Source organism: Camelina sativa, chromosome 11, assembly GCF_030686135.1.
Source record: "Camelina sativa cultivar CO46 ecotype springtype chromosome 11, ASM3068613v1".
In the NCBI taxonomy this organism is placed as follows: Eukaryota; Viridiplantae; Streptophyta; class Magnoliopsida; order Brassicales; family Brassicaceae; genus Camelina; species Camelina sativa.
In genome coordinates this window covers 38,912,954-38,926,467 of record NC_141890.1, presented here as the reverse complement: position 1 = coordinate 38,926,467, position 13,514 = coordinate 38,912,954, and the positions used below count along the sequence as shown (strand labels likewise).

The 13,514-nt window shown below is 34.0% G+C and overlaps 2 protein-coding genes and 1 pseudogene across 2 annotated transcripts; 2 read left to right on the top strand and 1 right to left on the bottom strand.

Moving 5' to 3' along the window:
- Positions 1-4,246: 4,246 nt before the first annotated feature.
- LOC104725363 (protein LPA3) lies at positions 4,247-6,839 on the top strand. Its single transcript, XM_087473443.1, has 9 exons — positions 4,247-4,526; positions 4,897-5,046; positions 5,480-5,527; positions 5,612-5,651; positions 5,767-5,867; positions 5,968-6,160; positions 6,239-6,337; positions 6,422-6,539; positions 6,626-6,839. The coding sequence occupies exons 1-9, from the start codon at positions 4,386-4,388 to the stop codon at positions 6,744-6,746; spliced, it is 1,011 nt and encodes a 336-aa protein (XP_087329569.1). The 5' UTR covers positions 4,247-4,385; the 3' UTR covers positions 6,747-6,839.
- A 214-nt stretch (positions 6,840-7,053) lies between these two features.
- Positions 7,054-8,708, top strand: LOC104725362 (large ribosomal subunit protein uL13w). The gene is made up of 4 exons (XM_010444025.3): positions 7,054-7,401; positions 7,594-7,710; positions 7,816-7,903; positions 8,419-8,708. The coding sequence occupies exons 1-4, from the start codon at positions 7,130-7,132 to the stop codon at positions 8,560-8,562; spliced, it is 621 nt and encodes a 206-aa protein (XP_010442327.1). The 5' UTR covers positions 7,054-7,129; the 3' UTR covers positions 8,563-8,708.
- A 1,224-nt stretch (positions 8,709-9,932) lies between these two features.
- LOC104728707 (cytochrome b561 and DOMON domain-containing protein At5g48750 pseudogene) lies at positions 9,933-11,177 on the bottom strand (annotated as a pseudogene).
- Positions 11,178-13,514: the final 2,337 nt, after the last annotated feature.

Sequence of the window (13,514 nt, the reverse complement as noted above, 5' to 3'; positions counted from 1 at the left end):
CTTCTAATTAGCTAAACATCAAAATTGAGCATAAATCACTTATACTGACCGGGTCCAAAACTCTTCTCCTCCCGTACAAAAACACATTGTAAATGTAAACAAACAATCGAAGCCTTGTTCTAAAAAAATATTGTTTTTAAGAGTTCGTTAGATCATAAAGAAAAATTAACTTAATGGTAAGTTGGTAACAATGGGTGTGCGTTTTATTAGGTTTGGGCATAAAAACCGTATCCGAAAAACCGGGTTTGGGTTGGGTACAAGTTTACCTATAAAATTTTATTGGGTTCTATTTTCTAATACTCGTGGTTTCGGATTAAGATATCCGTTTGAGTACCCATTAAACCCGAACATATAAACATATTTCTAATATTTATCATTAATATAATGCAATTACCCCAAAATTATGATTATAATTTTGAATATTTCATTTAGTTTGATACCTAAATATCAAAAATAATAAAAATATCTTAAATATTTTGTCACATAAGTCAAAATTTAACTAAATTTATTTAAATTTAATTAATTTTAATTATATTTTTTTGGGTACCTGATAGTTCGGGTACTAATCGGGTTCTAAAATTTGTAACCCAAACCGACCCAAACTCGATAGTACCCAAATCGAACCGAACCCATATATCTAAAACTATCCAATAGATTCTATTTTTCTAAACCCGTTTATCCGAACCCAAACGGGTTACCCGAATGCCCAGCCCTAGGTTTTACTTCAGCAATATACAATCCCCTATTTTTTACTTCTGTTACCATTCTATGATCATGAATTTAAATGTGTTATGAAATTAAGTTACTTTTTCATGATTTTTTAGTTTTATATTATAAAGTTGAACGCCACGTTTCAACGTTTTCATATAAGTTAAAACTTTAAAAGTATAAAATCTGTTTAAGATATAATCTGTTTTAGAAATTGCTAGGCGCTAGTCGGGCGGTCGGAGTGGGTCTAGCGCCTAGCGAGAAAATAGGAGATTAAATGGGGATTAATCGGGGACTAGTTTTTGAGTTATTTTATTAAATTAATAGTAAATTAAAAATATATATTACTAAATATATGTATAATTATGTTTATGTAAAAAGAAAAATATCAAATAAAATATAAAGCTATAGTATTATCTTTAAAATTACAGTAAAATATAGTATTAGCTATATGTATTAATTAAAAGTTTGTACATTAGTTATTGTAAAACATCATACACTCTTAATTTAAATGTCTAAATAACAAAAATATATAGATTTGATTTATATATGACTCCAAAAATAATCGGTATATACAAAATTATGTGGGAATTAATCGGATTAAACGGTATAATCGGATAATCGATACTAGGCAGAGATTAATCATTAATCGAGGCAGAGAAGGTGAGCATAGCGATTTTATGGAGCGTAATCAGTGATAGGCTGAGATTTTTGTGGGAATTCTTGTTTCCTCCCGGAGATGATGGAAATGTGAAAGAAAATTATTATCATAAGGCCATAAGCAACATGAGTGAACCACTGGTAGGTAGGTACGTGGATGTGTGATGTTCTTTGGTTTAGATATTGCAACGGAATGGTGTAACTTTTTCTTCATAGATTTACCTGGTAATTAATTTCGGAATCATGATGTAACAGAAAAGAGAAAATACAAAGAATGTTTTGCAAAGAAAACAAAAGGGGAAATGCAAAAGTCAACTTATGAAAGATAATCAAACAATATAAGCAAAGGACATCCAACATCTGCATTTAGATTTGGTTTGATTTGGAATATTGGGTATTCGGAGTTTCAATTCCGGTAAAGCTTGAAATTAAAAAGTTAGATATCTTAAACAGAGGCAAATCCAATTTAACGTATATTTTTTTTAGAACATAGATATATATATATATATATATAAAATTTTCCAAATATGTTTTGGTATTTTTGAAAAATAAAACTCCTTTTGTTTTATAAGGAGTGGTATTCTAGAGATTTTTATTGTTTAACAAAAATATCATTCTACATTTTTAACATGTAATAATTAAATTTCATAATTTACCTTTAAGGCAAAGCTCACATATATATGTTATGATAGTATCATTTTGATAAATATGTTCCTATAGAAAAACTTTTTAAAACAACAAAAAAAGAATTAGTTGTTAAAACAACTTCAAGTGGAGGAGGAGATACAAAAGCACAAGATGTTGAGGATTACATTGGAGCGAGATGTTGTCCTATGGAAAAAGAGGAATAATGCCTATTGCAGAAAGTTTACGACTCAGAGCATCTCCAACCTCTCTCTTTATTTGTTTTTATATATAGAAAAAAATATAGCAATATCTATTTTGGAGGCAGATTTGTTCCAACACACCTCAATTCGCACATCTAAAATAGAGATTGCTATATTTTTGCTCTATATATAGAGGAAAAAAAAATAGAGTTTCTTTATATATAGAGGAAAAAATAGCAATCTCTATTTTATAGGTGAGAATAGAGATGAGTTGGAGTAAAACTCAACTATATTATAAAGTTTCTCTATTTTAGAGATAAAAATAGGGAAATCCATTGGAGATGGTCTAAGGATACTTGGTCTTTCATTTGGGTTGCTAAACGAGTCATGGATGATTACAAAGCGATCTGGTACCCCTATGCTACTTGGAAATTTACTTTTATCACTTGGTTGGTGGTTAAAAACAAACTTTCAACAGGAAACAAGGTGCAAAAATGGACTTCAAATATTAACCCGAGCTGCACTTTCTGTAATCATCCCATGGAAACTAGTGAACATCTGTTCTTTCAATGTTTTTCACGTAAGGTGTGGGAGCTAGCAAGGGTGCTTCTCTTGAACAAATACACTGTATCTAGCGAGAGATTGTGGCATTGTTTGGAGGTAATGGGCTTGACAAGACAACAAAGTTTCTCATTAGCTATACTTTTCAGAATACATTACATTCTATTTGGAGGGAGAAGAATGACAGGCTTCATGGAGAGCAACCTTCTACGGTGGAAAAGGTTGTCAAGTTTATCGACAAAGATGTTCATAGCCGGTTCAACACAATCGGGAATGGAGATGATGCTACCATTCAAATTTGGTTTGCCACCAGATTTTATTAAGTTATTGTTTTTCTAACTTGGTGCTAGAATTATTTAAGAAGCGTTTTTCTTTGGCAATGTAAAAACGTTTTTTTAATATAATTTAATATTAATTTTTTTATAAAAATAAAAGTTTATACAACAACACTTATGTTTTGTTTTTGTTTTTTGAATTACATTGTTTTATCTTTTTTTTTTCTTTTCCAGATCCATTATCTAGAAATCTTCATGTGTACAAATACAATGGATTCGTATATTCAAATATCTTGTCAATACCAGACCTTTAAAAAAAAAATACATGAAAAAAAGAGAGACAATAAACATGAAACGAAAGGAGATCCTTTATGAAGGCATTCATAATATGCATGGTTGCACGCGATGTGATTGCTTCGTGCATTTAACGCTTTGATTGTCATCATTAATTGCTTTGGTCTCCTTTTCCAATAGAAGTCCTTTTCTTCTTGTTGTGTGTTTGTGTTGAACATACATACCAAACAAGCATCCAATGTGGCAATGCAAACACATGAATATTGAAGTTTATATCCTATGAAGCTCTCAGGTGGACCGGTCTCATTCTCCCAAGCTCTTAATCTAGCCCAACCCAATTTCACTTTCTTTGACCTAACTTGGTCTAGTCCAATTAAAGTCGACAAGTTCAATTATTTTCTTTAAGCAGAACAGAGTTTTGAAAATTGGAAACATATATAGTGCAAAAATATATATGAGCTAGTATTTTATTTTTAGGTTTTGGCTTCTAGAAATCTATTACACTATTAAAAAGGATAATTTATTTTTTAATAAAACATTTATCATTATATATTACTTGATATCATTAGAAAATAATAGCTAAAGATAATACATTTTTGACAAAAAAGTTAAAGATAATACATTAATAAAATAATGAATTGTCTTTCAGACTAAGTTAAAAACCAATAGTATCAAGTCTTTAATCTAACCGAAGGCATTACCAATTTTCAACCATAAAATAAAATATTTTCAATTGATTCATTGTCTAAAAGCAATTATTTTTAATCTCTAGGCATCTTATATTAAAATAGATTTGTAAACTGTTTTTATTTTTTGGGTGCACAAAAAAAGGTAAGTGTAAGATATGTTTGAATGTTATTGATTTGAAATATATGTAAATTTAAAATACATAGAAGAATAACTCAGATTAATAAAAAAAATGTCTCATAATTCACTCTATATAATTTAACAATTTTCTTTAGTTATTTTCTGAATATTCTCAATTAATATTATACATTACAAGGATTTTTTTGCCTTCCACAAATATTTTGGCTAAAAATAATACTCCCAACTCCACAAAATGCTGAACCATTACCAAAAAAAAAAAAAAAAAAAAAAAAAAAACAGTTTAATTTCTATGGTCCTAATGTCACCGTCCTTCTCCATCGCAACCACAGTCTCACCGGCTTATCTAACCGGAACTCTGGTCTCTAACTCAAAGGTACATCAGTTAAGGTTCCTTCCTCATAATTTCTTATTTTTAGTAATCACTAATCAGTATTGATTGAATCAGTCTTCAACTACTTACCTCTCTCCGGTTCTCTGTTTAGGCTATCTTTAGTCCCATAAAATCCTAATTAGCTTTGAGCCTTTGATTATAATGGTCCATTTGCTTCGTTTCGGTCTCTAGATTGTTTAGACTTGTAATAATTATCTAAACCAGTGAAGTTTTATGTTTTTTTGATAATTGTTGTATCTGTAGTTATAATCATGCATTTCTTGGTTTTACAGCAACAGAATTGACCCATTCACCATGATGTGTTCTTTTTTTTTAAAATCAGTTGACTGTGTTTCCCCTTTGCGTTTTGTAGAATGTTTCGTGTAGTCTAAATTGGAAGAACAATGATGCCACCAAGACGGATAGGAATCTCAAGTTTAGAGTTTGTTCTGTTTCTGGAGGGTATAACACATCTGTGGAGAATGTATCCTTTCCTCGTGATTACGTTGAGCTCATTAACCAAGTAAGCTTTTCATTGTGTGATTTTGTGGTTTTTTTAATCTCTTTGCGGGTCTTAAACCAACTAGCAATATTGAGTTTTGTATCACTAGAGACTGATGTTCAACTTCATTTTATAGTTTCCCTTCTGAAGTCATTAGAGCAATATTGAGTTTTATGTATTACTACTTTAAACTGATGTTTAACTTCAGTATTGAGTTATGTATCAGTATAGATTGATGTCAACTTCATTGTATAGTTTCCCTTCTGAAGTCATTAGAGCAATATTGAGTTTTATGTATTACTACTTTAAACTGATGTTTAACTTCATTGTATGAGTTTCCCTTCTGAAGTCATTAGTGTTGTGGTAGAGAGGATTATAGATTTCAGGTTTCTTATGCAACATTGGTAGTAAAGCAAAACTGAGATTGGGTGATGATTTTGCTTGAAAAATATAGGCTAAAGAAGCAGTTGAATTGGCTATGAAGGATGATAAACAGTTAATGGTGAGTTTTGCAATGGTTGTTTTAAAATCGATCTAGGCTACGAAACACAGTTATTTGTCGTGATCCAAGGGAACCCTTTTACAGGAAATTGAGTTCCCAACATCTGGTCTAGCATCTGTGCCAGGTTATAATCCTTTTTCACCTTATGTAATTTAATTCCGTGAAGGCTTTTTTTTTTTTTTTTTGGCTTTTGTTATCTTAGCAACATTGTTTTATGTTCTGTTTTACTTGTGTGTTAGGTGATGGTGAAGGAGCTACAGAAATGACAGAAAGTATAAATATGATACGCGAGTTTTGTGACCGCCTATTACCTCCTGAGAAGGCTCGAACCACTAGAATTGTATGTAATCTACTTGTTTTTGTTATATCCAAATAATGATAGCTTTAACGTCTATCAAAGTCTTTTTTAAAATAGCTTGCTTGACATGATTTGACTTCAGTTCTTCCCGGAAGCAAACGAAGTCAAATTTGCTCAAAAGACTGTCTTTGGAGGAACTTACTTTAAGTTGGACTATCTAACAAAACCCTCTCTTTTTGAGGACTTTGGTTTCTTTGAGAGAGTAAAAATGGTGGATCGAGTGAAGTCAGAAGACGAACTGTTCCTTGTTGGATACCCATATTTTAATGTCAATGGTAACTTCCTGAAAACCCCACGTCATCATCCTGTTCACCATATCCACATTCTTACTCATTCCTTTGTTTGCCACTCAGAGATGCTTGTAGTGGAAGAGCTCTACAAGGAAGCTGTTGTGAACACTGACCGAAAACTAATCATCTTCAATGGAGAACTCGACCGCATAAGATCGGGATGTATCCTTTTTTTTTCCTCTCATCAATGAAACAAAGTAGAGATAGACTCTTGTTTTCCTTAAAAAAAAAATGACAAAACAAAAGACTATCCAAAGTTCTTTTACCCGAAACTGGCTGCACTTACCCAAACACTTCTTCCAAAGATGGAAACAGTGTACTACATCCACAACTTCAAGGGACAGAAAGGAGGTGTTCTTTTCAGGTGTCTGTTTAAAAAAACCCTGCAAATTAATCTTCTCATGTTTCTTGATCTTTAGCTGAACCCGTTTTGTGTTTCGAATCGGTTAGATGTTATCCAGGTCCATGGCAAGTACTGAGGAGAACAAGGAACAAATACATATGTGTTCATCAACAAGAATCCATGCCGTCTCTCAAGGAAGTTGCTCTCGACATTCTTGCCTCCGCTTGAGATTCTTGTAATGAAACTTGTTCTTCATGTATTAACTTGTAAGTACATGTAACAAGTTTATGAAAAAGAAAAAAAAAAGAGAGTTTATGAACATTTTGGTTACATAGTTTGAAGCAATTCATATCTATAAAAATCATCAGATGACCAACCATTTGTGGTAACATTTTTTTAAACAAAAATTTCCCTAAACGATGGATCATGAATACGGGCCTTTATACACTGGGCTAAACAACATCTATTTGATAAGGCCCATTTTCAAAAATGAACAACTTAGGTAAATGACGAAAATACCCCCAAGAACCCTAGTTAGAAAAAAACTCTTCGAATATAATTTCCTGAGTGTACTCACCCAGCCGCTCAAGCTCTCAACAACACAGGCGAAAATGGTGTCAGGATCAGGGATATGTGCGAAGCGCGTTGTCGTCGACGCACGCCACCACATGCTCGGCCGTTTGGCTTCGATCACGGCCAAAGAGCTTCTCAATGGACAGAAGGTCGTCATTGTCCGGTGCGAAGAGATTTGTCTCTCCGGTGGACTCGTTCGCCAGAAAATGAAGTACATGAGGTTTCTTCGCAAACGTATGAACACTAAACCTTCCCATGGTCCTATTCACTTCCGTGCTCCTTCCAAAATCTTCTGGCGTACCGTTCGCGGGTTTGTAAACCAATCTCTCTCTCTCTCTCTCTCTCTCTCTCTCTCTCTCCTATTAGATTTCGAAATCACAGTCTCTTTGCCATACTTGTTTAGAAATCAATTGAATTTTGTGATTCTATATCAATGCAGTTGAAATGATGATTTATAGCTGAGTGATTCATGGTTGTTGTTATGTGTTATGTGGTTTTGTAGTATGATTCCACACAAAACGAAGCGTGGAGCTGCTGCACTTGCACGTTTGAAGGTATTTGAAGGTGTTCCTACTCCATATGACAAGGTCAAGAGGATGGTCATCCCTGATGCTCTCAAGTTTGTTCCTTTTAACCTTACCTTTTGGTTTTCCTCTTTCGGTTTCTTAAAGTTATTATTACTTGTGGCATTTATAATCATTGTTCTTTTTTTTTTTGTCTTCAGGGTCTTGAGGCTTCAAGCTGGTCACAAGTACTGTCTTTTGGGTCGTCTTTCTTCTGAAGTTGGGTGGAACCATTACGACACCATCAAGGTATGTGGTGTACTGTTGTTGTCTTCTTTTCCCCATTGCTTCTTAACCCACTTCGAATGGCCACTAGTTTATTTGAGCATTCGTAATGATGAAAAGTAAGATATTTTATCTACTGGAATGTGCGTTTCTAGCTTTGTTCAGAGAAATAAGTGATTAGATAGAGAAAAAGATCAATAGATTCTCGTCTCTATTGCTCTTGAACCACTTTTATCGCTTGTTGTAATGAGAGAAAGAAAGAAAGAAAATGCGTCTAGTTCTTGTTCATAAAGAAGTGGTAGATAGAAGTTCTTTAGCCTTCTTGTCTCGATTGCTCCTTGATCACTTTGATCGCTTGTACTGGTTGATGTGAGGTTTTGTAATGATGGAAAGAAAGTTATTTAGCTGCTAGAATGTGTCTAGTCTTGTTCAAGTAGAAAGAAGGATTGTCTAGTCTGGTTCAAGTAGAAAGAAGGAAAAATGTTTAGCTTTGAGGTTTTGTGTGTAATTAATGGTGTTTTGATATCTCTGATAAACAGGAGCTGGAGACGAAGAGGAAGGAGAGGTCTCAAGCTGTTTACGAGCGAAAGAAGCAACTTAACAAACTTAGAGTCAAAGCTGAGAAGGTTGCCGAAGAGAAGCTTGGAGCTCAGCTCGATGTTCTTGCACCAGTTAAGTACTGAGCTTATCAGTAGTAGTTTGTGTTTGCATGTTTTGAGCCGACCCAATTACTTTTTTTACTATTTTACTTAGGTCTCTTGTATCGGAATTTCTACTCCTAACATTTTTTTTCTTGAGTTCTATTTAATCTCAATATCGCGTTGCAAAATCCCTAAGTTACAAAAGCGTAATCCCCGAAAACAAAACGGCTTCCGAATATTAATTGCGGTAGAACTAGATTTGTGGAAATTAGTTAACAGAAGTATGAAAATAATAAACATATGTAAATTAGTTTTGCGAAAAAGACCGGAAATGAATATACAAATTCACAAGATGTGGTGTATTACCTCTGGGAGCTTAGGAACAACATCTTTCATAACCAGAATTCTACGCCACACCAGCAGGCAGCAGTTATTCATAGCCATTGAGAAGGAACTGAGGAATATCATCACCGCCAGACGAAACCGGAGGCAATTCAGGAATCTAATGGCTCTACTAGTTAACCTTGCCAAAAAAAAAGAATTAGAAACAAGGGAAAAAAAGCATTACTAGTTATCTTATCCAGATAGCTATTTTACCAAAGCATTACTAATTACAACTTCAAAAAAAGATTATAGACTTGAGAATTACGTACGTACGTACCTAGTCAGTTTTGACTGACATATTCAACTTCTTTTCCCTTGTTTTAATTCTTTTTTTGGCAAAGGTTAATTACAATCTATTAGGTGAAACTTTTTTTGTAAAACCTCAAACCTTTCATTTATATGAATATTTACATTCCCATAAAAACAAAAAAAATAATGAAAACAAGCTAGCCATAATACACTGTGAGAATCACAAACAAACAAAACTATAAACACAACCTGGAAGTCTTTCTTTTAGAAACTACAAAATCAAGACCCATTCTTCTGAATTCTGATTAGTGTCTCTCCTACACATGATTTCTAACAAAGTCTCTCAGAATTTGAAAAATAAAAATACTTGGTAATGCCTCCGACATTATAAAACTGATCTACGTACGTACGTACGTGATTCTCAAGTCTTAATTCTTTTTTTCTCTTCGACCAAAGTCGTTAAACTAGTTTTATTGGGCTTGACATAAATCCATCTTTATATGCTAGCTCAGTTTGGTCTATGGAAAATCCTTTAATTTTCTTCGCTATATAAATTTTATGTTGAAAACTTTTTATTCAGACGTAATTCGAAAACAATGACACAACTATTCTTAGCAATGTAAAATCATCCGATTGTCGAACAATTCTAATTGGATTATTCAGTTCAAAAACTACTGTTTGATAGTTCGTACACGTAAAATAAAGAATGACAAACTAGCTAGTCTTAGCAATGTAAGGACAAAATACACGAATGCTTATAACTAGGACAACCTACATGACTAGACATCAATGGAAGCACTTTGATCAGCTTCTAGGTCTTCGGATTTCTTGCACCACAAATCACCCCATCTAGTTTTAAATTGCAGAATCTCCATCACGACCGCAAACAATCCAATGACACCAATGATGGTACTGTAGGCAATCTTCCATGAGCTTCCAGGTTGCAAGATGGCTAATCCCTTGTAGATGTTATAGATGCTTAAAATAATCACTATATACCCCATAGTGTGATGATACCAATTCCAGTATTTCCTATATTTATGATCCTTGTCCGGTCTTACTTTGAGCGCAAGTATCTGAAGAAATCCTAGAACAAACAGAAGTATCCCTATCACTGTATGTGGCGTAGATCTCATTCCAGTGTGCTTGGCCATATAGATTGCAGTTCCTAATCCTCCCAATAAACCGACGACATAACCTGTAGTTTGGAAAAAGATGTGAACGTAAAACCACATGGGATCGAGTCCTTTGTAGGTTCTCATGTACCTTGCAGCCATTGCTCCAATGGGCATAAAAATCCCCCAACAGACCGCGTTGACCAGTCCATGGACTCTTTTGACAAGAATCATGTTTCCATTCACTGTTTTTGTGGCTGTGACTCGTCCGGACAGCAAATCCAAAGTAGCCATGGATTTGAGATGATTTCCACTCATGGCGTGCATCCCAAGTCTATCACCTTCCTTCAGTGGACCGTCTTGCCATAGATGATTAACTACGGTTGTGTTAGAAGGCAACGCCATAGTGGCGAATATAGTCATCTCTCCATCAAGAAATTCAGCGGCTAGTTGTGTAACACGGAAGCTGAGAGGACCTTCTTGAAGCATAGTCGAATAGTCCTTGATTGAGGAAGTATAAGCACGCATAAAACCAGACGTGGAGTTACGGTAAGCCAAGAGAGTTTGAGCACCTAACATGCCTTTTCTCGTAGGGTTTATCCCCCAAGCAATCCAACTGGAACTCTCGATGTTGGTGTGACGATATGCAACTTCAAGCACTCCGGTTTCTGGAACATAACTGAAGTGTAGAAACGAATCTAACACCGGAAGGTCAATACAAGAACGGAAGTGTTTTCCGTTTTTAAAGATGTGAGAGTCACATCTAGCCTGAACTCCATCGGTTGTTGCTCTGGTGAAGTATGGAGCGAGCACGAACAGAAAATACAAAACCATAAATATGGTTCTTGAAGACAAAGCCCTAGAGGAAGCCCACACACCTATTTGATTCACCACAAGTCCCCAGTCCATGGAGAACAACTCAAGTGGAGACCCAAGTCCAAACCATCCTTTGAATCATGTCCATTGATCTACTTGAAGCCAGATAAAGAAACTTTCATTTACCTTCACTTGGACGTGTCCCAAAGCTACATATGGAAATCAGGAGTACCTCTACAGCCACCAGAGAATATTTGGAGGATATTCACAAGAAATAATAGCCAATGGATCAGGCGGATTCAATCTTATTACTTGCCTTTTTCGGACCCGATTGTCATCAATGCACAACGACTACTTCCTATTATATTCTTGTGCATATTCAAGTTTCCACAAGTATCCAAGAAGCTTCCAAGACGTCACCACTTCCTCCCCAAGTTAACGAGATACAAGGCACACCTCACTTGCCTTATTTGGACCGATTCTACACTTAATAGTCCAACTCCATATTTTTATTAATTGTTGTTATTTGTTTCTTGTTTTAGAACACTAGAACGTGTAGGTGAGCCTATATATGCTCATTATTTCGTTCATTTGTAAATGACCCTTGATCATTTTAAAGTAATAGAAACGTTTTCTTCTTTACAAAGTTTGAGTCTTTGTATTGCTTTGTTCTTTAGTTCTTTGTGAGTGATTCACTTAGTGCTTCAGAATCCTGCAGATTAAGTTTGTTGAGTGATTCAACATCCTTCATTCGTTCATTGATCGAGCGAGTCGATTATCCCACCGATTGAGCGAGTCAATCACCCATCTATCCATCGTACCACCCCTTGATTCACGAGAGAGTGCTTCAGAGCCAGCTCGTGAATTCCACCTTCCGCAAGATAAGCTTGGAATCACTTGATCCTTGTATGATCTTAAGTTGGAGTGATTCTAATCTTATATCAGGTTGTCCACGAGACTACAACCATATGGTGTCCACAAAATACGAACCATATGGTTAGTTTATACGTAAATTAACCACATGATATCCACGAGACAGTGACCTTATATATATATATATATTATCCAATTATAGTTGAATATTTGTTAATTGTAATGCAGATGCTAAAAAAGTCTTATTATGTGATACGTATTTGTGGATACTAATGTCTTATTTGTGGATACTTATGTGGATACTTAAAATCAAATCCACATGGATGATGAGTTATACACGTCCACTAAAAACTACTTGTGTTTTGGTGAAACAATCGTTGTTAACTATCAAACAATTTTAACCTCATCATATCCCCTAAAAAACTAAGCATGAGACCGTTCATTATATTATATCCTAAACCCTAAACCTCGAAACCCTAAATCCTAAACCCTCCTAAACCCTAAACCCTAAAGCCTAAATCCTAAACTTTAGACCTTAACCTTAGATCATAAACCATAATCATAAATTTAATTTCATAGAAATTTTAACAAATGTAGTGAAATATGAAGATCCTTTACTATAAAACGTGAAATTGACCTACCCCAACCTGTACACCCTGAACCTTAATTTAGACCAAATTTTTGACTTCTTGCATTACATTCTTTATAAATTTCTAAATTCATTGATGTTGTTCGCTATTATGTGGATGGTTAACATGCATAGATGGATACTTATTTTTGGATGACCAAAGAAAAAAACATATGAATACCTAATTAATTAAACAATTTGTGGTTTAGTAAAGTAGTCATGGTAATCTATCAAACGATTTTAATCTTTCATGTCCATAAAATCAAGTCCACATGGACGCTAAGTTATACACGTCCACTAAAAACTATTTGTGTTGGTGAAGTAGTCATTGTTAACTATCAAACAATTTTAACCTCATCATATCTCCTAAAAACCTAAGCATGAAACCGTTCATTATATCCTATACTAAACTCTAAACCCTACACCTCTAAGCTCTAAACCCTAAATCCTAAATTTTAGATCATAAACCATAATCATAAATTCAATTTCATAACAATTGTAACAAATGTAGCCAAATCTGAATAATTTTTACTAGAAAACATAAAACTGATGGTCAATAACAAATGAAAAAGATTTGATGGATGATATTATATATATTGAACATGAAACTAAATAATCATAAACATATAAGCATATAGATTTGATTTTGTAGATTATAAATCATAAACATATAAGCATATAGATTTGATTTTGTAGATTATAAAGGAATTGAAATAGAGTAAAAAAAAAAAAAAAAAAGGATGTATTGTTGGGAAGTAATGTGTTTGGAGAGAGAATTAAAGGGTAAGAAAGTAAAATATTATAAGAAAAGTGTGTGGTGGTCCAAAAATGTGTTAGAATGTAATTTTTTATAGAAAAGTGTGTTAGAATGCAAATATTTCATATACGAAAGTGAAACCCCTGTCGCTCTATTCTATATATACTACACC

What these genes read in the sequence shown, in the direction of transcription:
- LOC104725363 (XM_087473443.1), top strand. Translation starts at nt 4,386, where the DNA reads ATGCTGAACCATTACCAAAAAAAAAAAAAAAAAAAAAAAAAAAACAGT. An exon ending in CGACCGCATAAGATCGGGAT is followed by an intron (nt 6,338 to 6,421) that starts GTATCCTTTTTT and finishes ACAAAACAAAAG; the next exon opens with ACTATCCAAAGTTCTTTTAC. An exon ending in AAAGGAGGTGTTCTTTTCAG is followed by an intron (nt 6,540 to 6,625) that starts GTGTCTGTTTAA and finishes CGAATCGGTTAG; the next exon opens with ATGTTATCCAGGTCCATGGC.
- LOC104725362 (XM_010444025.3), top strand. Translation starts at nt 7,130, where the DNA reads ATGGTGTCAGGATCAGGGATATGTGCGAAGCGCGTTGTCGTCGACGCA. An exon ending in GTCATCCCTGATGCTCTCAA is followed by an intron (nt 7,711 to 7,815) that starts GTTTGTTCCTTT and finishes TTTTGTCTTCAG; the next exon opens with GGTCTTGAGGCTTCAAGCTG. An exon ending in ACCATTACGACACCATCAAG is followed by an intron (nt 7,904 to 8,418) that starts GTATGTGGTGTA and finishes TCTGATAAACAG; the next exon opens with GAGCTGGAGACGAAGAGGAA.